At 40.2% G+C, this 21,868-nt stretch overlaps 1 protein-coding gene across 1 annotated transcript; it reads left to right on the top strand.

Annotated features, from left to right (window-relative positions):
* Positions 1-5: 5 nt before the first annotated feature.
* Positions 6-11,762, top strand: TDRD15 (tudor domain containing 15). The gene is made up of 3 exons (XM_032104186.1): positions 6-163; positions 1,288-1,369; positions 3,015-11,762. The coding sequence occupies exons 2-3, from the start codon at positions 1,357-1,359 to the stop codon at positions 8,900-8,902; spliced, it is 5,901 nt and encodes a 1,966-aa protein (XP_031960077.1). The 5' UTR covers positions 6-163; positions 1,288-1,356; the 3' UTR covers positions 8,903-11,762.
* The last annotated feature ends 10,106 nt before the right edge of the window (positions 11,763-21,868 follow it).

Genomic DNA, 21,868 nt, shown 5'->3' with positions numbered 1-21,868 from the left:
TGGGGGTGCGGCGCGGTCGGTGCCGCTCGGTGGTGCCGCTCGGTGGTGCCGCCCGCGGCGCTGAGGCTGCTGCGGCAGCTGCTGGAGGGCGCTGGGCTCTGCTCGTGGATCCCCCTTGGCGGCCACAGCCTCTGCCGGGCTGCCCGTGGCCGGCTCATCTCAGGTGGGTGCGCCGTCAGACAGCTCCGGTCAGAGCGGCTGCTTTGGAGCACAGGCAGCTCAACCTGTGTCTTGTGTCTTGCATTTGGTTGCATTTAAAAGTCCTTTTGTTATGTCATGAGTTGTCTGTAAGTTAGTGGTGCATGATAGAAGTGTGCATTTTGATGGCTGAAGAGTTGCAAGCAAATACAAGTGTGTGAGCACTCCTGTTTAGAAGGTAGGTGGTAGGTGCCTGTGTGATGTTCCTCTGACCGGTGTGTTTTTTTGAGCATCAGTGAAGAAAGAATAGCCAGACCATGCTTTTAGGGAGGTGGATTTAGTTTTGTAATTTGTTTTTCGTAATCTTAAGAGTGTAGTTCAGCAGGAGGAGGATTTAGAGAATCACAGAATAGTTTATGTCAGAAGGGACCTTAAAGTTCATCCAGTTCCAACCCCCCTGCCACAGGCAGGGACACCTTCCCCTGGACCCGGTTGCTCAGAGCCCCATCCAGCCTGGCCTTGAACACTTCCAGAGATAGGGCACCCAGAGCTTCCCTGCGCAACCTATTCCAGTGCTTCACCACCCTTACAGTACAATATTTCTTTGTAATATCTAATCCAAACCTACTCCCTTTCAGTTTAAAGACATTCCTCCATTTACTGTCGCTCTGTACCGTTGTAAAAGGTCCCTTTCCAGCCCCTTTAGATATTGGAAGGTGCTGTAAGATCTCTATGGAACCATCCGTTTTTCAGGCTGAAGAACCCAGATCCTGTAGCCTGTCTCCATAGGAGAGGTTCTCCAGCCCTCTTGTCATTTTTGTGGCCTCTTCTGGATGGACTCCAGCAGGTCCATGTCCTTCCTGTACTGGGACCCCAGGGCTGGATGCAGCACTGCAGGTGGGGTCTCAGTAGGGCAGGGCAGAATGGCAGAATCCCCTCCCTGGACCTGCTGCCCACACTGCTTTTGATGCAGCCCAGGTTGTGTTTGGCTTTCTGGGCTGCAGGCACACGGTGCTGGCTCATGTTGAGCTTCTTGTCAACAAACACCCCAAAGACATACCAGCACGGCTGCTCTTGGTAAGAGAAGTAGTACAATAATTTAGTTTATGTCTATTTTTCTAATGATTTTTCTATTCTCTTTCCTTGTAGAGAGATACAGAGTTGTTAATTACCAGGCTGTGTTTCCTTTAGAAGGTGTGTTACGAATGAATAAGCTGTATGAGGTGGAAAGGTGAGTAAACAGCAAAAGGCAATTCTGTAAACTGTAGAAATGTGGCTGTATCAGTGTGATGCTGTTACTGAGGCTGTGATAACCGGCAAGCAAATGTTAATGCACAAATTGTTTTAATATGTTATGTGTTAGTGCAAATAGGGCATAGTGAAGGGGGGGAAAAAAAGGGAGCAGAACTTCAGTCAGGCCCCTTCAAAAGTTTAAGTCTCTGTAGTGATGAAATGTTTCTTCCAGGCAGACAGAACCAATTCCTTAAGGCTGTTTTCTTTCATTAAAAGTACCCAGATTTTCACTTTCTCTTACAGGGGAAAATGGAAAAAAGGGGCCTTGCTGAAGCAGGAATTTGTTAGTTCTGGGTTTGGTACTGCTTTTACTGGGAGGGTTTTTTTTTTGGTTGCTGGTGGTTTTGGTGGTTTTTTGTTTGTTTGGTTTGGTTTGGTTTTGTTTAGTTATTGGGGTTTTTTTTGGTTGGTTTTAGGAGATGTACGTCCTTCATCCTTCTGCCCTACTGCTTTACAGTAGGGGTGCTCATTTATGTATTTGAGTTGTTTGGGTTTTTTTATTTTTCTATTTTTTTTGTGATCTAGAATGATAGAGATCAATATTTTTTCTGAAGACAGGTTGTGTGTTCACTAGCTACTTCATATATGCTTGTGATGAAAACTATCATGACAGTTTCACTGAAGATTTTTTGCAGGCTAAGGAGGATCTTGCCCTGATAACTTGTAGTTGAAACTGAAAGTTTAAGTTCCAGATTTAGAAAAAAATGAATAAATCAAGATTATCTTTGTCCAGACTATCCTTGAGTGTTTATCCACTGTCTTTGCATTTGATGTTGTCTTCCTCAAATTACGTTGTTAGAACAGCAGTTTATTTAATGGAATTGCTTGATTAAATTATGGTCATGCACATCCTTTTTAAACAATGTGAAGTCACAGATTCACTGAATCACTGACATATGAATTGAACTGGACGCTAAGCTTGAAGACTGGATTATAGATCAGAAAAGTACCTGAATGTTTTGAAGATACTTAAACTGTAGAATTGGAGCGTTGAGACAGTACAAAACACAGCTGGCACAGTTGCTGTTTGATGAGCAGTGCAGAAATGTTGCACATATATGATAGGTTCAGTATGTCCTTGCAATTATGAGAACCTTAAATATGCTATTGGTACAACTGGTAGTGTACAGACGGCCAGAGTAAACAGTAAAGCACGGAGCTATAAATTGTCAGTGATTTGAAGAAGTGATTTAGACAGAAAAAGCATGGTGAGTAGGGGATGAGTCCTTGGTCTTTTACATATTAAAAGGAAAAAGAAACAGACTGGAATAGCTCGGTGTTACTGTGGGAGCAACATTTTGGTTAAAAATTAGTCTCAAATGATAAAACTAGTCTGTAGCCATGTGAGTGAATCCAGAGGTACTTTTTTTCATGTTATCTGAGCATGTCTTTACTAAGAGAAATGTGTGGAGTATATCCTAGTTGCCTAAAACATGACATTCTTAGATCTTTAGTATACATTTATACCAGAATTTTAATAATGTGCTGTTAAACCATTTTGAAAACAAATGTCATGTAATGAATTAATTGCAAAAAAAAAATACAGAAAATTATCAAGATGATCATACTCCTTTTCTTTGCAGACAGGATGGAATCTCTGACTCCTCCACCAGACTCAATAGATAAGAAATTGAAGATAACTCATGTAGAATGCCATCCTGAGTCCTTGGTTATAGTGTTCCAGGCTCAATACAATGCAGGATGTGAGCTTGATTATTACATACTACAAAATGAAATACAGCGTGTGTTCAAAGTAAAAGATGATGTCTGTGTTGGTGGATCTTGCTTGGTGGAAGACACAGATGGAGAATGGCATAGAGGAAGAGTTCTGAGAAAGAAAGGGAATATCTATGAGGCTTTTCTTATAGACACTGGACATGTGTTGGCTGTTGAGGAAACACATCTTGCTGCTGCTTGTGATGAATTGTTTCAGCTGCCTCCGAAGGTGGTTTTGGGTGTTTTTGCAAGCATACTTCCTCTTGGAGAAAGATGGGGTCCAAAAGCCATTAACTATTTTTCATCTCTGGTGGGATTACAGATCACAGGTCATGTGAAGGCTGTTACACCATATCAGCTGTTTATTCTAGAAGTGCCTAAGATTATTACTGATGTTCTTGAACTGCAGCTAGGTAAATTTATTGATGGAGATTCATTTTGTCTTGTTGTAGAAACTTTAGGAGCATTGCCACAAGGAATGCTTGGTAAGGGAATGCCGCAACTGTTGAAGCAGAAGTATCCATTCAGGGAGTTGCTTACCTTAAATAATTCTGAGAAACCAGCAGATTTTTGGCATGGTCCAGATCATCTCTTCCCATGTCTACCTGTTGGCAGTGAGGAAGATGTAAAAATAACTGGTGCAGTAAGCCCAAATAAATTTTATTGTCAGATACAGAAATGGCAGAAAGAGTTGGAAAATTTGACAGGAGCTATGCATTTGTACTATGAAGCTCTCGTTGGAGAAAATACTACATCTTGTGATAGTTTAGGGCTACTCTGTGCTGCCAAGAGGCGAAATGGACAGTGGCATAGAGGAGTGATAAAACAACTTCTCTCTGACCATATGGAGGTCTGGTTTATGGATTTTGGCATTATTGAAGCTGTGCCACCTAGTTGTATTCGGAAACTTAAAGCTGAGTTTTTGACATTACCAATGATTTCATTTCTGTGTACGCTGTCTTGTTTTGGTAGTCAGGATGAAACAGTAATACAATTTCAGCTCAAGGAACTTACACAGGCTTTAATGGGACAAACTTCTGTGTGTGTCCATGTTGATTTATACAATAACACTGAACACTTGTATTACATAACTCTGCAAAAACAAAATCTTGGAATTAATGCTGAGTGTCCAGAAAACCGGAATGAGAAAGCTGCACTGTGTGTCTCGCTTTTAGAAACAAAAACCAGAAGTATTGCACCAAACGACAAACTAAGTCCTGAGAGAAACAATTCACCTAAGAATTACTCTGGAAACAAAGATACAAAAACCTGCTTACCTGAATGGGATGTTTCTTTCTTCAGCCACTGCAAGAGTGACGAGATGCAAATGAACTCTTTTTATGGAGCTTTTGTAGTATATGTCATAAGTCCATCTGACTTTTGGATTCAAACATGTAGATACCATAATGAGTTTCAGGCTTTGATGAAAAACATTGCTTGCACATACAGTCAATGTAGAGATGATGAGATGGTCCTTAAAAAGCCAGAACCTGGGTTGCTGTGCTGTGCCCGGTATAGCAGGGATGGGTGTTATTACCGGGCTGTTGTCACAAAAGTGTTTCGTGTTAGCATTGTGGTTTATTTTTTGGATTTTGGAAATACAGATACAATACCTTGTCACAATGTGAAAACACTGCTTCCTGAGTTTTCTGATTTACCAGCTTTGGCTATGTGTTGTTCCCTTGCTCACACATTTCCTGTTGATGGTGTGTGGGTTAGAAAAGAAACTGATTTCTTCAAAAATGTGGTGTTGAACAAACCACTGCTGCTTCATGTCATTGGAAAGGAAAACAACAAGTACATTGTTAATGTGCAGTGTCATACTGATTTCCTGCAAGGAAATGTTGCCGCATGTATGGTTCAAGCTGGTTATGCTGAGTATCAGCTGAAGCCCCCAAATTCTGTTCTGAGGGCAGCAAAAAAGCGGCACAACAGGAATCACCTCAAATGTAAAAAAGAAAAAATCAATGCAGAGAACACCAGTAATATTTGCAAAAATAAGGTAACTGGAAATGGAGACATACTTCAGAAGGAAAAATCATTAAGTGTGCTGCCAGTGCCTAGAGAATCTGTTGTGCCATCTTGTTTTGGAGAAGGTGCTGTCTCTAAAATGCATAAATCAGTATGTGAGGAAAAATTAGTTTATAAAGAGCTTGTGTTTAAACCAGGAGCTGTATATGAAGTGGTATGTTCTTGCATTTTTTCCCCATCAGATTTTTCATGTCAGCTGCAAAGCAACCTGCCAGAGCTAGATAACTTAATGGGACAAATTCAGACTTACTATAAAGATCATACCAGTCCCTACAAAACTGGACAGGTTGCCTGTGTTGTTAAGTGTCCCAAGGATGGGAAGTGGTACAGAGCAGCTGTTGTGCAGCAGGTATCCACAAATGAAGTTGATGTGGTTTTTGTAGACTATGGTTATCGGGAAAGAGTTTCACTTAAAGATCTTCAGGGTGTTCTTCCAGATTTCCTAACTCTAGAAAGTCAAGCATTTCGATGTGGACTTAAAGATGTAGTCTTACAGACTAACTCAATTAACTGGTCTGAAGAAGTGCATAGACAATTTGAAGACTTCATTTCTTCTTGTAGAGGACCACTGACTTGCACCATTTATGCTCTTGTTCTTGTGAGCCCCAACTGTTTATGCAATGTAGTTGACTTACAGACTCCACTTACTAGTGTAGAGGAATTCCTCAGAGAACGTGGTCTCACCCAATCTGATTATGTTGGACTGAGAAACCTTTCATCATTGGGTTCTCTGTACAGTTTTTGCTATTCATCTTTTAATATAAAAATTGGAAGCGAGGAGGAGGTTTATATAACTCACATAAATAGTCCTTCAAAATTCTATTGTCATCTTAATCGAAACACTGAAACTCTTGGGGCATTGATGAAGAAGGTTAGTGACCTTAGTAAAATGTCAAATAATGCAAATTATCATACTGGCAATACACGACTGTGTATAGCCAGATATGTGGAAGATGGTCTCTTTTACAGAGCTTTGGCTTTTCCTGTGGAATCGACATCCTTTCTCTGGGTTGACTATGTGGATTTTGGAAATAAGAGTATGGTGGAGAGAGACCACTTGATGCCTATTCCAGATTCTGCCACTGACCTACTATTCACACCCATGCAAGCTATTCAATTCTGTCTATCAGATCTTAGGGGGACAGAATTTCCAGCAAGAATTACTACATGGTTTGTGAAAACATTCCGTGGTAAACTGCTGAAGGCTGTAATCTTATCCAGAGAATCAGATGGAAAGATTGTTGTGGAGTTGTATGATGGACAGCTCAAAGTAAGTCAGAAAATTAAAGAAAAGGTATTGGAAGAGTTGGCACAGGAAAGCCGTATGGAACAATTTAGAAGTAATGAAGGAGAGATACATCACATGAAAGATGACAAAGAAATTAATAAAGTAAGTGTTAAAGATCCTGAAATACTTAAATTGAAAACTGAAGTGAAATGCCAAGTCTATGATGAGTATTACCGGGCAGATACTGGTGAGAATTTTGGAGATGAAGAGCAAACTGCTTGTAGCTCACCAAAGTTGTGTAGTGGATTCTCAAAACAGCAAACTTTACAGGACAGAAAAGAGCAAGGTTTTAGAAATACTTTCAGTGCCGTTCTGGAGAACGGAGAGGAACCTTGGAGTGAACAACCTGCTTCTCACTCACTCTCTTACTGTGCTTTAAATTCAAAGGAAATAACTGTAAATGCTCTCTCTGAATCTCATAATGAAAGACTAAATTGTACAGGTCAGCAGAAAAGGAGTAATAAAAATATACCTACATTAATCAGTCTTCCTCAACGTGATATCCAGGTGAATACCGAAGTAGCAGGTTATATTTCTCATATGAATAGTCCATCAAGTTTCTATGTTCACTTTGCAGAGGATGAAAACTTAATAATAAAACTAGCAGATGATTTAAACGAAAGCTTGGAGAATAGAGGTCGTGAAAACCGCTTAGATGAGCTCGTGGTAGGGGATCTCATTGTAGCAGAGCACGATGCTGATTGTTTTTACTATAGAGCAGTTATTAAAACTCTGAAACCAGGAAACTCCTATGAGGTAGAATTTATTGACTATGGTAATGCTGCAGTTGTAAGTTCATCAAAAATCTGCAGGATTCCAGAAAAGTTCTTAACTCTGCCAAGGTTTAGTGTTCACTGTTTCCTTAGCAGTGTAAAAAGTGTTCCTGGTGAAAGCTGGACTAAGGAAAGTGCTGCTTATTTTGCAAGAACAGTAAGCGACAAGCCAGTAGCTTGCAAGTTCTTACAGCAACATGGAGAAAAATGGGAAATAGATGTAATTTGTGATGGAGAGTCTTTGTCTAACAGCCTTTTGCAGGAAATAGACAGCACAAGGTGGAAAAGCAGATCGGTATTTGCTTTGGAAAATAAACCTAAACAAAATGGTAGTCCTCAAGAGTCTAAGAATAGTTTAGGTGGTCAAAATAAAACTAAGGCTACTAGGATGAAAAATATTTCTGTAAAATCCTTAAGTCTCCTTCATCGAGTTTTAAATTCTGGACAAGTAGAAGCAGCAGAAGTGGTTAATATTTTGAAGAGTGGAGAATTTTATGTGCAGTTACTTAAAAATGTGCAAATACTACATGAGTTAAATGTAATGCTTGACAAAGAAGCACAAAGAAGTGGTTTACTTAAAGTGGATGACATTGAACAAGGACTGGAATGCATTACACAATCTGAAAGGAACTTAAAGTGGTATCGATCAAAAGTGATAAAGAAGTTTGTCAGGGAAAAGTTAATGCTAGTTTTTTTCATGGATTATGGCACATATGAGATGGTGTCCTTAAATAATGCAAAGATGCTCAGTGATGAGATTAAAAGTATTCCTAAACAAGCTGTTTTTTGTAGGTGGATTTGTTTTAAAAACCTGAAGAAAATTCACTTAGGCCGCATAGCAAGTGCACTCCTGGATTGTGAAATAAGGATCTTGTTTTTGAGATACTTGAAATCCTTTGATGTCTGGGAGGTAAATATTTTAATAGGAGAAGTTACACTTCAGGAGTATTTGAACCAACTATTAAGTCGTTGTTGGACAGTTGTTGGACCAGAAAAATGTGGTAATACACACTGTAAGGAGTTTGATACATCATTCAAGATAAATTCAGTCATGTGGATGCTGCTGCGTAGTGGCAGAACATATCCTGGGTGTGCAGCTGCAGTTACTGATCCTTCAAACTTCAGCGTCCAGTTTGAAGTCTTCTTTGATTGCATGCGAAACTTGTCATCGCTGCTCTCTGACCTTCCTGACAACTTGCCAGCTCTGTCAGAAGAACATGTGACGCCTGGTGCTAGCTGCTTGATTGAGTTTGGGCAGGAAGCACAGTGGTACAGGGCAGAAATTAGTGAAGTAACAAGTCAGTCTGTTGCTCTTACATTTATTGATTATGGCTTTCTGAGAAGCATCCCTTACTCTGATATCCATAAACTTAAAGTTGTTCCAGAAAGTCTGTTATACTTGCCACGCTTGGCACACTCTTGCTCTTTGCATGATACAGTTCCTGGCAAGGGGGAACACTGGAGTGAGGAAGCTATACTTCTGTTTCAGAAGCTTCTTCATAAACCGGGTCTCATATTTCATTTTATCCACTATAGCTCTGAAATGAAGTTAGAGGTGGATATTCTGTGTGAGGATAGCAATCTATCTGATGCCTTAATTGCTGCAGGCCATGCAGTCTGCTCTCACAGTAGGTGCTGTCCCATTCCGGTTGACAGACTCTAATCAGAAAAAAGAATTGCAAGTGAAGTGGCCAGATTCTAGTTACTATGCTTTTGTTTGTGAACCAGAACATAATTATGATGAAAATTCTGATTTTGCTGACAGAAGTCAGGCAAAAAAGAGAAACAAAAAAGCCGTTTGAAGCACACTATTAGCTATAAAAAAGTTTCAAAGAGGAAAGTCTGGTAAAGTGGCTGCTGGAATATCATTAACAAAGGATCTGAGTTTACACAACACTAAAAGAAAAGAAAACCTACAAAAGATGGACAATACTGTGAAGATGTTGGGATTTTTTAAGCATTATGATGACAAGAAAAGTAAAAGTTGTCATAATACAGAGTAAATCTGCTACTGGCTGAGACTTGTGATTTAGATGTTCTACAGTCTGGAAAGACAGTGTGTGAAGTTACTGTCAAAAGAATTAGTTGAATAATCAGTAGGCTGCAGTTAGAAAAGCACTACTTCAAATCAAAATGAACCAAACAACCTTTTTGTTGGAATGCTTTCAAAGTTTATATATATATATATATATAAAACTTCTTGTGCAGTAACATCTGGATTACAGTGTTGATGTATCCATGTTTTGGGTGTTCAGAAAACAAAGATGCCAGCCATATTCTTTTCTTTGTTTCTGATTCCAGAGTTTCCATGGGAGAACAGTTTTTCTTGTTAGGAGAATGTTTACTACTATTAAGCCAAAAATCTGGATCCCCATTTATGAGAGAGACGTGCATTAAGTTGTTTTCAATTAGCTGTTGATGTACAGATGCCATTGTCCCTTCTGAAGTTCTCTTGGTATCTCAGTTGCTTCATTTTGGGGTTTTTCACTCTGCCAGGTGTGTGTGGTCCACTGATCTCTCTCCTGCGTCTTCCTCCCCATCTATCAGAATGAAGAGAGGGAGTTATCTCCAGGTGTTCTGTCAATATACTATCAAGTCAAAATATTGTGTCTTAAAGGGAAACATACAGAACCTTTTCTTTATTTCTCCTTTGTGGGAGGAGGAGATTTCAGAATTGAGAAGTGATGGTAATACTGTGTATCTTAGAAGGGTGGTTTTTTTCAGTATCTAGTTTGAAATGGTATGAATTCGTCAGCTGTTCTTCTGATTTACTAATTTATTTATTTTATTTTTTCCCCTCACCTCCTTCCTGAGTTGTTTGGACAAAGATAAAGTATGAAGAGTCCTGAAGTGTGAGGGGTTTTCTTTGTATATTCTGTCATTGTTTGAATTTCTGAGAAAATGAATACAACACTAATGATAGACAGCAAATCTAATGCATCTGTAGAAGAAAAGAAGACCTAAAAACACACATCCCTTCCCCTTCCCCCCCCCCCCCCCCCGCCAATATATTTAATTCATATGAAAAAACCTGAAAGCTTTATCTGGAAAACAGATTTTTAAATTTTTTTTCAGTAAGAGAGACATGTCTGAGAAAGTCAAATAAATAAGGGGTGAGACAATGCCAGCTGATCTTTACAAGGCTCACTCTGCTGGTGAATTGTTCTTGGAGCTTATAATATTTTCAGTCTACAAGTGAAAAATGCCCATTTCTAACAAATCAGAAAATGTGTAAGATAGAATTTCTCAAATAAATACTATTTAAAATATCAGTAGTGTTATGTTAATATATTGATTAAAAAGAGGGGGCTCGTAGCCATTTGTGATTAATTATTTTCTTTATATTGCACTGTTTCTTTATATTTCAAAATGTCATGTTTTTCCTGCTTAAAATTGTAAGCTTACCTGGCACATTCTTTGTCAATAATTAGACATACTGCTGGCTGTTGGTATAAAACACAAAGGTTGTATTGTGCAACATACTCAGTTGAGCGATGACTTTACACTTGCTGTGCTGGTTCATTGTAGTGCCATGTAGAGACACTGACACTTCAGTGTTAATTAACAGTGATTCTGACTTCTGGCTGTCTTTCAGTTGGAAAAGTAGGATCTTGGGCATCTCTTGTTTTTAGAAATCATTTGGATACCCTAAATGCAGACATGTTGTGTACAGTAATACTTGCATGTTTTAAGTTAGATGTGTTTTTTGCTAACGTGTATTGTGCTTTAACTTGTATGTAGTTGTAGAATATTGCTTCTCTAATGTTACAAAATGGAGCCTAGAAATGATGTATGAATAAGAAAAAAAACAGCTGTGTGTACTATTTTTATGTCCTGCAAATTGCAAATGCTAGATTTATTTGCAAAAACGTGTGTTTTGTTTTCAACTCATAATGAGACTAACTCATGATAGTAATTCCTTTTCTGAAGGTCTGATACTCAAACTGCTTCAAGTAAAGATTAGATAATTGAGAGTATTTCAGGATTATACTGCGTCTGTAAATATAAAGAATGTCTTGTTGCCACTGTTGATGAAGATTCTCAGAAGTGCATTACAAGGATGTGTTATGATTGTTAGATTAAGTTCCTGGGAGGTCTGGCTGTGTATTTTATGCCCAGTTCTCTTTCTCTGGTGTGTACCGCTGCTGTTGCCAACCTCAGCTGTAACAGCATTTTTCTTGTAAGAAGGAGAAGCTATGCTCAGAATCTAGTTGAAAGAAGTTGTCAATTATTTAGTGTGTAGAAGTTTAGGTGTATTTTCCTATTTGTTTTAGAACAAGCATGATGCTGAACAAATGCAGTACTTTGTGTAGTAGTAAATTTTTTTGCTAAAATTTAATTTGAAAGTAATTTTGTATTTTTTTTGTATTTTTGTATTTATTTATAATGTGTCATTGATTACTGTAGTTATTTTTATTTTTAGTCCATGAAAGTGATGGAGAACCAGTTTCGTTTGTTTGGTATTCAGAATGTTAATATGTATACTGCCTTTTTGTCATGAATAAAATAAATACTAAAAATAATACATAAAATGCTTATCTCCTGTGTGTAACTTGCCTTGCCAAAGACATTTTGAAGTTTTCTGTGACCTTTGCTGTTGGTGAATGCATTGGAAAATATCTGAAGCTACATCAGTATGTTCTGCATGGGACTTAAAAGAGGAAGTACCTCTTGCTAATCTTGCTGAACATTTTGGCTGATTTAGGAGTAACTTTGCACTAACTGTAGAGGAAATGTGGTCAGACTTGAGCCACCAGAAGTTGTGGGCCTGAGAGAAAGAGACAGAATCATTAAGGATTCATGTAGGAAGAGAGGCAGATAAGGAAAAGGCTTCACTGGAGGTAGGAGATGGGTGGTTCAGATGCTTTGGAAGGGCTGACTAGTTACTGAATGTTTGTATGGGTCAGGCAGCATAGAAGTTTTTGCTTGCAGGCAGAAATTAGGCTTCAGTGCTAAACTAGTGTATGAAGATTTTTAGAGTTTGCAATAAAAAGATAGCAGATTAAGTGGGAGGGTAGAGTATGAAGAAGAGCTTCTAGAAACAAATTATCTATTTCATAAAGGCAAATTCAAGGATGGAAAAGAGCCTTTGACAGTGCTTTTAATTACCTGTAATGTCTGCAGAGGATTGTGTGTGCGTGCCTGAGGGTGTTGTGTTAGCTGCAGACCAAAGTCTGGGGACAAGTTTCACACTGTCACAGACAACTGTACTTCCTGACCTTGCTTTTTTGCTACCCCTGTGCCTTATCTTTGCCCACACTCCTCCCAGATAAACAGCCCGTCCCAAAAGTAGTGGATGCATCTGGCCATGATGGCTGCATCCGAATCAGTGGACTCAGGGTACAGAGGCAACAACACAATAGCAAAGGGCTAATCTGAGCAACACCTCCCCCCAGCCATAGTGCTGGTCAAGGCTGGACTCAAACCAGGTTTGGAAAAAACTTACTGCTGTCATTGCTACGCAGATCTGACTATGAGTCAATTATCTCACTCCGTAAACGGTGGAAAGCCCGCTGAGGCTGTATGCCAGGATGTCTCCTTGAGCAGGGACACCTTTCGTGGTTACACCTTGAGGCTGAGAGATTCCTTCCTGCAGCAGATTCTTGGTAAGTGAATAATAGCATGTTAAACTTTGAAATCTTAGCTATGTGATACAAAGGGTTGATTGTGCATATGCAGTCCTGTAGACATAAACCGTTGATCAGGGCTGAGATTAAGGCTGGATCCAGCTGCAGGTAAACTCCTTTCTGAGAGAGAGTTAGGAAAGCAGGGAAGGTCCTTACTGAGCCTCATGACTATACAGGAGCATTTCCCTGTCAATTTTGTCTGACCCTGACCTCTATGCAGTAAATAATCAAGTCTGTTTTGCCATCAAATTTTGTTAAACCACTCTCAAATTATCAAATGTTTTAGATCACTAAACATTTTGCTGCTTCTCTATTACGAGTGAAGTGCATCACTCTGTGATGAGGAGGCAGTGAAGTATTTGCACATTGTGCCAAGTTGTAAGAACTAGCTGATACACTTGAAAGACCACAGACAGCAATCCAGAGGGAGAGGCTGGAGAAACAGGTCAGTAGAAACACAATGAAATGTAACAGGAACAACTGGCCATAAAATGAAAGGTTTAGGCTGGAAAGCATGATCTTTTTAGAATGAGGACAGTCAAGTGTTGCAGAAGGTTGTCCAGAGAGATAACAGTCTCCATCCTTGGTAGTTTCCAACACCCAACTGGATAAAGTTCTGAGAAACCAGTTCTGACCACATAGCTGACCACTTCAGAGCAGGAGGTTAACTAAAAGAACTGTAGATGTACCTCTTCACTTGAATTTCCCTGTTACTGCTGCAGCTACTCTTCGTACCTTAGGAAAATCCAAAGCCTTGCTTTGACTACTCAGAAGGGATCAAGGTACTTTTTTCCTGGCAGATTGTGTTGCCTCCCAGTTACAGACAACTCCTTGACTTTCTGAGAAAGAACTGTCTTCTGCCCTCCTTTACCTCCATGTAGCATATACACTCTGCATATATACAGGAGTTGTCTGTAAGTGGGAGACAACACAATCTGCCAGGGAAGGAGTATTGTGATCCCTTCCTGGTAGTCCTGGGGAACAGGGATTCCCAAAAAACCCAACTCAAGTAAGGTAAAAAGCTTTACTGGCTTGAGAGTGGGATTTGAGATTTGAGAGTGGGAATAGCAGAGACTAGGAAAGCTGCTCCAGTTACAGCTGGGAATAACTTTTAGCATTCGGTATGTGCAGGGCAGCAGGAAACACTTGACATGAGAGTAGTTTGTGATACCAGCTTGACTGCTCTCCTGATTGCCCCAGGAGCTGTATGTATGGTGGCAGTGCCCCTTAAAGGCACACAGGGATGTGCTCCTGCTCCTGCCTGCATGTGGGAGGTCGATTGGTTGTTCTGATGGATCGTGGAAGCTGCACTGGCACCTCTGGCCCTCTGCATGCAGGGATCGCTCCTGGTGGTACCTGCTGGGGTCACCCCGGCCTTAAATGTCCTGTAAGTGAAGATCTGTCTGCTTTTGTTCTGAGAAAAGGTGAAACCTGGAGTAGGCTGTCCAGCTCTCCACTCCTCAGCACAGGAAAGACGTGGGCCTGTTGGAGCAGGTCCAGAGGAGGCCATGAAGATGCTCAGAGGGCTCTAACACCTGTCCTATGGAGACAGGCTGAGAGAGCTGAGGTTCAATTTGGATAAGGAAAGGCTAAATGGGAACTTTATAGCAGCCTTCCAGTACCTAAAGGGTAAAAGGGAGGAAGTTGGGGACAAACATTTTAGCAGGGCCTGTTACAATAGGACAAGTTTTAAACTAAAAGATGATTTATTGCAGTGGGGGTGGTGGAGCACTGGCACAGGTTGCTCAGAGAGGTGGTAGGTGCCCCATCCCTGGAAACATTTAAGAGCAGGTTGGGCATGGCTCTGAACAACCTGATCTAGTTGGAGATGTCCCTTCATGGGGATCAGACTAGATGAGCCTTAAAAGGTCTCATGATGATTAGGCAAAGTGGGAGAAAAAGGTTGGCGATGTTCTTTTAGGGGACACCTGATATAAGAAACTGTTTGGTGGCAAATTCCTGGTATCTGCAGAGAAATAGATGCTGTACTTTAAGACTGGGTATTCAAAAGCACCTAAAAATGCACATTTCCTTTAATGCCCACTAAATTTCTATTTCTGGATTGTTTACAGCCATTTTAAAATTTCTTTTTTTTTTAATTTCTTTTCAAGAATCAATTATTTTCCATAAAAATAAACATTGTGAAAACAAAATCATGAAAATATTTATTCAGCTCTGAACTGACTTTAGGGACAGCTATCTTGATTCCTGCCGATTTAATGAGAAAATTTTTAGGGCTACTGTGTCTAGATCTGCATAATGAAGGAATTAAAACAGTGAATGCGGCATAATTTTTAGTGATCAGTAAACATTAGGAATCCTACTGGGTGACCCTGAAATATAATTAGGCCTAGTTCTGTGAAATTATTTTCCTGCGAATATAAAGAAATGGAATAAAAGTGGGGTTTAAATGGGTTTCATATTCTTTTTATTTTTGTACTTTAAAGGAATACCAAGGTGTTAAGAGGGAAAACACTATTTGACAGACTTTGATTCTGATTAATTCTTTAGTGTTTAATCACCTTGATTTTGTAGGAGTTTGAACTTAACACATAATATGATCAAGCCCTTTAATTATGTTCATTTTCTTTTAAGCCATGGAGCCATTGATCTCCTCTAATCTGACATTCCATATAACATGGAATTTCACTTACTTTTGCATTAAGCCAGTATTCCCCCTTCTGTCTCCAAGGGTTCAAGCCTTCATCTCTCATTTCCCACCTTCAAGCTAAAAGCTTGGTACTCACCCCCTTGAAGCTGTTGTACTGTACTAGAAAGTATTAAAGAGCTGTGATATGTCTCTTTCACCACAGGAGTCAAGCCTAGTAACTAGACAATTTCTTGAGCAGGGGAAAACCTATGCTCCAGTTTCTCCTCAAAGGAATTCTTAAGTATTTTTATATGAAAAACTCATTGATGAAACAACTCTGGGAGCAGATATTAGGAGTTTAATAATCCAGTCATGTTCACTGCATTCTGCACCCTTTATTTCCCCTAATTAATCTTGGATCCTTTTCTGCAAAGTAGGACATGTTAAGCAAGAGAGATCAAATGACTGATAGCTCTTGGATTAAAGCACACACCTGAAAGAAATTAAAAACAAAAATAAGAGAAGGGAAATACCAATATTGGTCTGAAACAGAGAATTAACTTTGCATTTTCTTCACTTGGATTGACTGCACCAGCCTACTTCATGTTAGAGTATATCCTCATTTTGTGTTTTAAAGGATAAAGCATAGTAGAGTATGAGGCAAATTAAGCTTTAGTTTTATGAGGATCTATATGGTTGTGAATGAGTGGACAGAAGAACTGCCCTGCAGCGTAAGTTGGCTAAAGAAGGGTGACCTCTCAGGTGCCTCTAGGCAGTGTTTCTGTTTGGCTGATTTAAGTGTTTCTCCCTTGGGGCTCATGAGTCATTAAGAGCATATCCCAAAACATCTGCCCTGTGCCATGGGCTGTGGAGTCTGCTCTGATAGCCAGATGGAAAAGTTCAGTGAAACTTACTAGGCCTTATTTTGTGCCTAATGAGATGTAATGCCTTAAAAAAGTTTATGGCACTAGATCCAGCAAAGGGCTTGTTCAATATCTAACATTTGGGTTTTGTGTCCCAGGCACAGAAACCTTTAGGGAATATGAAGGCTTCCTGTAGTCTGTATGGGGAAAAGTCTGACCTCTCCATGTGGGGGTTAAAACAATCTACATATTGGTCATGGAAAAACATGAGGATGAGAACATATTTTAAGTTTTGCACCCTTCCAGGACAAGGTGCTTTGTGTAGAGTGTAAGTGGGGATATGTCTGTGCAGTCTTTCCCTGACCTGCACATCTGAAAGTAGCTCATGCAACACAGTGAGCAGTTGTTCATTAAACACATCCATCAGTTAAGAAGATAATGCTCATTTTTCATACAGTGCGTGCTGTTTACATCACTTCCTCATCTATTATGAGTTCCAAGAACAAGTTCCTACTAAACCCATAGCCACAACCCAAGGAAAGTGCCTACAGACTGACCCTTTGAGAAAGAACAGTTTCCCTTTCTGAAGTTGTGCAGCAGTGCGGGAAGGCGTCCTGTGCAAAAGAGGAAAGGGTAGGATTTGGTAGCCTAGCTGCTAGGGTACAGAATTAGAGGGATAAGGTATGTGCTCTAAATGCTTCCTTCTGTGACCTGTTCACTACTTTGTCTACAGTAGAACAGTTTCAAGAGGAGTGAGTGAAAAGGTTACTTAGGCTTTTATAGCTTGGCGATGGAAGGTATGTTTTTGGACACTGTCAAGCTGAAAATATCCATTGTTTTCTAGCTGAATGATTTAACTGTTAAGACTGCTGATTAGTAAGTGTTTGCTACCCTCTTCTCTGTCAACTCTTAAGAAAAAAAACTAGGAGCACTAGCCCATGTTTTATGCAAAGTGGTCTCTCAGAGTTGCCTTTTCATAACTGGGGAGCCCTGAGGGGCAGAAAGTAAGAACATCTGCTTTTTGGGTGCCTGGCCCCTAAAGGATCTCAGTTGAAAAAAGCCCATGCTTGGATTCCAGCTGAGTGTATGTGGGTGCACTGAGGTGCTGAGACTGAAGTCGTTCAGGGCATGCTTGGGAGTATAGTTCCCAGTGCTTGGGGAATTGAGAAATCCAATAGGGAGGCAGCTTGTAATTGCAGGTGCCTGCAGGTACACCAGCTGTTGAACAAGTTGTGATAACAAGTTAAATAATAAGTTTGAACCTGGACAATATGATTCTGCTTAATGCTTGCTCTAAGATTTTATTACATTTAGTCCATGCAACCTAATTCATGCAGATAGTTTTCAGAAATATTTTAATGTATTTTTTAAACAAAACTTATTGGTGGTGGGATTTTTTTCCAACAAAAATTGATACTTTCTCATATCTGAGGATGGATTAGGAAGATTGAGCTAGAGACCACTTTTGAGCAACCTGGAGAAACACGAGTCCAAGGAAGGGACACCTGGAGTAGAACAACCCAACCCCATACAACAGTCCAAGCTGGGAACTGGCTGGCTGGAAAGCAGCTTTGCAGCAAAAAGGAAGGTGTTTCCAAGATGATGCTTGTGTTTCTGATAGATGATGGGTTGAATATATGCCTGTGCCTGTGTGGTGAGAATGTCTGCCCCCAGACTGGGCTGGGTTTAATCAGTCTTCAGCTGCCTAAACTGAAAGTACAGAGAAAACAGACTCTTCTCAGGGGTGTGCAGTAGAAGAACAATGGACAATTTGGAGCAAGGGAAATTTTAGACAGATGCAAGAAAAACATTATTCCCAATGAGACTAGGTAAGCAGTGGCACAGTTTGCCTGGAGAGGCTGTAGCTTTTCCATTCCTTGGAGATGCAAACCCTTGACCGAATGTGGCCTTGGACAGCCTGTCCTGGCTTTGAAGTTGCCCCTGCTTTGAGCACAAGTTGCTGTCACAGGTTACCCTGGCACTTTGAGCAGGAGGCTCAGATGGCCTTTAGAGGTCCAGTCCAGCCTTGGTTACTTTTTGATAACTGTTATTTTCTTGGTTTATGCGCAGTGTCTTGTGCACATACCTGAACTAGTTTTAGGTGATTCCGTTTGGGAACAGATGGTTTCTCTGTGGTAACTAAGCTTGGTCCCATTTGAGCAACTTGATTAGTCATCAGTACTAGACTTTATGTCATATTCAGGCCAGGTGCTTCACAGCAACACATCCATACACAGTGATACAGTACACAGGTAGTACAGACATACCCAGTTACCTCCAGGAGCAAACATCCTTTACCAGAACTATCAATATCATTCATTGTGTGATTGAACAATGTCAGACAATATACTACGGTACCAAAAAGCCCTTTTCCTAGCTTATTTCTTTCAAATTTGCACATCTTCCAGAGTAATTGCTTTTTCCCAGCACATGCCTTCTATAGATTTATATGATTAAGAGTGTAAACAAGTCTGAGCTAAAAGGGTTTATAAATAAACAAGGAGCTTATGTTGACAATGACTGTTCCATCCAGACAGTAAAAATTTACATTGGGTTTTTTCCCCTTCTCTGTTACTCTTACGCTCCAAGTATTTTTCAACAAAGAGGTTTTCAATTTAGGGCAATGGACACTCACCTAATGTATCTCCTTACTACTAATAACCCTAATTTTTGAATGGGTCATGTTTGTAGGATACCTTACAACATTATTATACTTGATATATATATGTAAAAACAGTGAAATATTTTTAGTCATTTTTCACTTTGTAACCTTTCAAGAGAACTTAATTAATTTGAAAAAGAAAACCTTGTTGAAGTTAGTAAGCTTATTAATGATGGTAAGGGTTAGATTTTTACAAAGAAAAATTACTGTTTACTGTATTTCAAAAAGGTTTTACGGTATGAAGAATAATATGATATATATAACTAGAAGTAATGGAAGGAAATTAAAAATAATTTAAACTTCCTGAAAACGAGTTCTATTAGACTGTAGAATAAGTTCCCAGGGGAAGCTGTAGAAGGCTCATTATATGGCTTATTTAAAACTAGATTAGATGAAGTGCCTGAAGGGAGCAGGCTTGGGCTGTTTCTTGTAAGGCTGAAGGAGATTACCTCAGAAGTATTTTTTCCTTCTGAAATATTTTATTCTGTGATGTGGTCTTGGTAAGTCTTGTACATTCTTATATGGGGGTGTTCTGTAGGTACTCCTCTTTCTACAATACTTCCGTGTGATTTTAAAAATGAACCTTCTTTTCCTGTTATAGGAGTTTATAGGTCTTTGTATTGATACCTATCACACTGACTGTGAGTAAAAACAGTAATTTTTTTAAATACAACATCAAGAATAACTTGACAAAGGTAGAAATACCCACACCTTCATTTTTCTTTTTGGTTTTAGAGTTAGAAATTTGGTTTTAAGGTGGTTGTCTTTATAACCTTGACTCTACATATCCGTGGGTGGTCTGAAGGTTGTTGTGATTGTGATGCTTTCTGCTGTCCACTGGGATGCAGCCCCTGGTGAGCCCAGTGTGTGTTTTGTGTTCTGGGGGTGATCTCAGCCTGTCGCCAGGGCTCAGCCACAGTTCCCATGGGTACGTGACGGAGGCTACTGTGAAGCTGCTCTGGAAAAGCCCAGATATATCTGTTTTATCATTCTCTATATCTGTGTCTGTATAGCTATTCCATACCGAGTGGAATAGCCCCAGGGTGAAAGAATGTGGAAGAATGGCCACATAGGCATTAGTGAGTGGTTATCTGGAAAGAGCAGAAGTGTACAATTTCAAAGACATTCTCTGTCCTATACACATGGAAATTCAACTTTTTTTTTTTTTTTTAAATTGCTAACTTAGTCTCCATTATAAACTCATAAATTGTATACGATCTGATCTTCCTTATTTGTACTTTCTACTTACACAAAAGGAGATAGTTTCTTCTAGAGTGGCTTTAGAAAAGATTTTTTCCTAAGTAAGAGAATATACTGGTCTTTATAGTATTCTATTTGATTTTTTGGCAAGTACTCAAGCATGGTGGAAACCCTCAAAATAACTAAAGGACCAATAGCCTATAAATCTACAATTCTACTGTGTGAATCTGCAGTATCTCTGCAGCTCCAACAAGTTATGATTTGATAGCCGATGCCAAAGGGAGTGTAGACATTCATTAAATTTTGGATCATTATATCCAAAGCAGTCCTGGTGGTTATGGCATGCTATTATTTTTGTCCCTGTCAAAACCAATGAACAGTTGTACTAGTGATTGGCTTAGCTGACCAGAGATGCTCAAAACAAGATCAATTATGAAGAGCTGGACCATGCACAGAATGTGTCAAGGGGAAATTAAGTTTTCATTTGAAATATATTTATGTAGCATTTGCATTAATGTTACAATGTAATTGCAATACTTTCATAAAGAAAAAAACCCCATATTTTATAGTACATTTAAACAATTCATCGATTATTTTTTTTTTTTTTTTTTTAATTTGGAATGATTTTCTATGGCCAATAGTTATGCAAGTTCAGTTCCTGTAATACAAAATTATCTTCATCACTAGAGACTATATTGTCATCCACGGCAATCATCATGCATGACAAGCACACAAACAGGTTTCCTTAAAATTGTGATTAAATCTCACGACTTCCAGTGATACTGCTAGATGAACTTTCTGAGTTTGCATGGCAAGGTTTTGGTAGTGAGTGGACTAGAAGGGTGGCTTCTGTGAGAAGCTTCCAGAAATTCCCCCATGTCTGGCAGAGCCAATGTCAGCCAGCTCCAAGAAAGACTCGCTGCTGGCCAAGGCTGGGCCAGTCAGGGGTTATGGCAGAGCCTCTGACAGAGTTAAGGGGAAAGAAGTTATTGCACAGGAGCCAGGAGAGAGGAGTGGGAATGTTTGAGCGCAACAACCCTGCAGACCCCAAGGTTAGTGAGTGCAGAAGGAGGGGCAGGAGCTGTTCCAGGCTCTGGAGCTGAGATTCCCTTGCAGCCCCTGGTGCAGCCGCTGGTGCAGCCGCTGGTGCAGCTGTGCCCCTGCAGCCCATGGAGGAGCAGAGATCCACTTGCAGCCTGTGGAGGATCCCACAATACAGCAGGAGGATGCCCAAAGGAGGGTCTGATCCCATGGGAAGCCCGTGCTGGAGCAGGCCCCTGGCAGGACCTGTGGCCCCATGGAGAGAGGAGCCCACACCAGACCAAGTTTGCTGACAGGACCCTTGACTCTGTGGGGGACCCATGCTGGAGCAGCCTGTCCCTAAAGGACTGCATCCCATGGAGGGGGGGACCCATGCTGGAACAGTTTGTGCAGAACTGTAGCCCATGGGAAGGACTCATGTTGGAGAAGTCCCTAGAGGACTCTATTCTGTGGGAGGGACCCCGCACTGGAGCAGGGGAAGACTGTGAGGAGTCGTCCCGCCTGAGGAGAAGGAGCAGCAGAGACAACGTGGGATGAAGTGACCCCAGCCCCCACTCCCCATCCTCCTGTGAAAGAGGTTAATGGAGGAGTAAAGGGAACTTGGTTTCATTGCTCATTATCGTCCTCTGATTTGATTGGTAAATAA

Source organism: Corvus moneduloides, chromosome 3 (assembly GCF_009650955.1).
Source record: "Corvus moneduloides isolate bCorMon1 chromosome 3, bCorMon1.pri, whole genome shotgun sequence".
Lineage (NCBI taxonomy): Eukaryota > Metazoa > Chordata > Aves > Passeriformes > Corvidae > Corvus > Corvus moneduloides.
The sequence above is the reverse complement of the archived record's forward strand: the minus strand, read 5'-3'. Positions and strand labels throughout refer to the sequence as shown.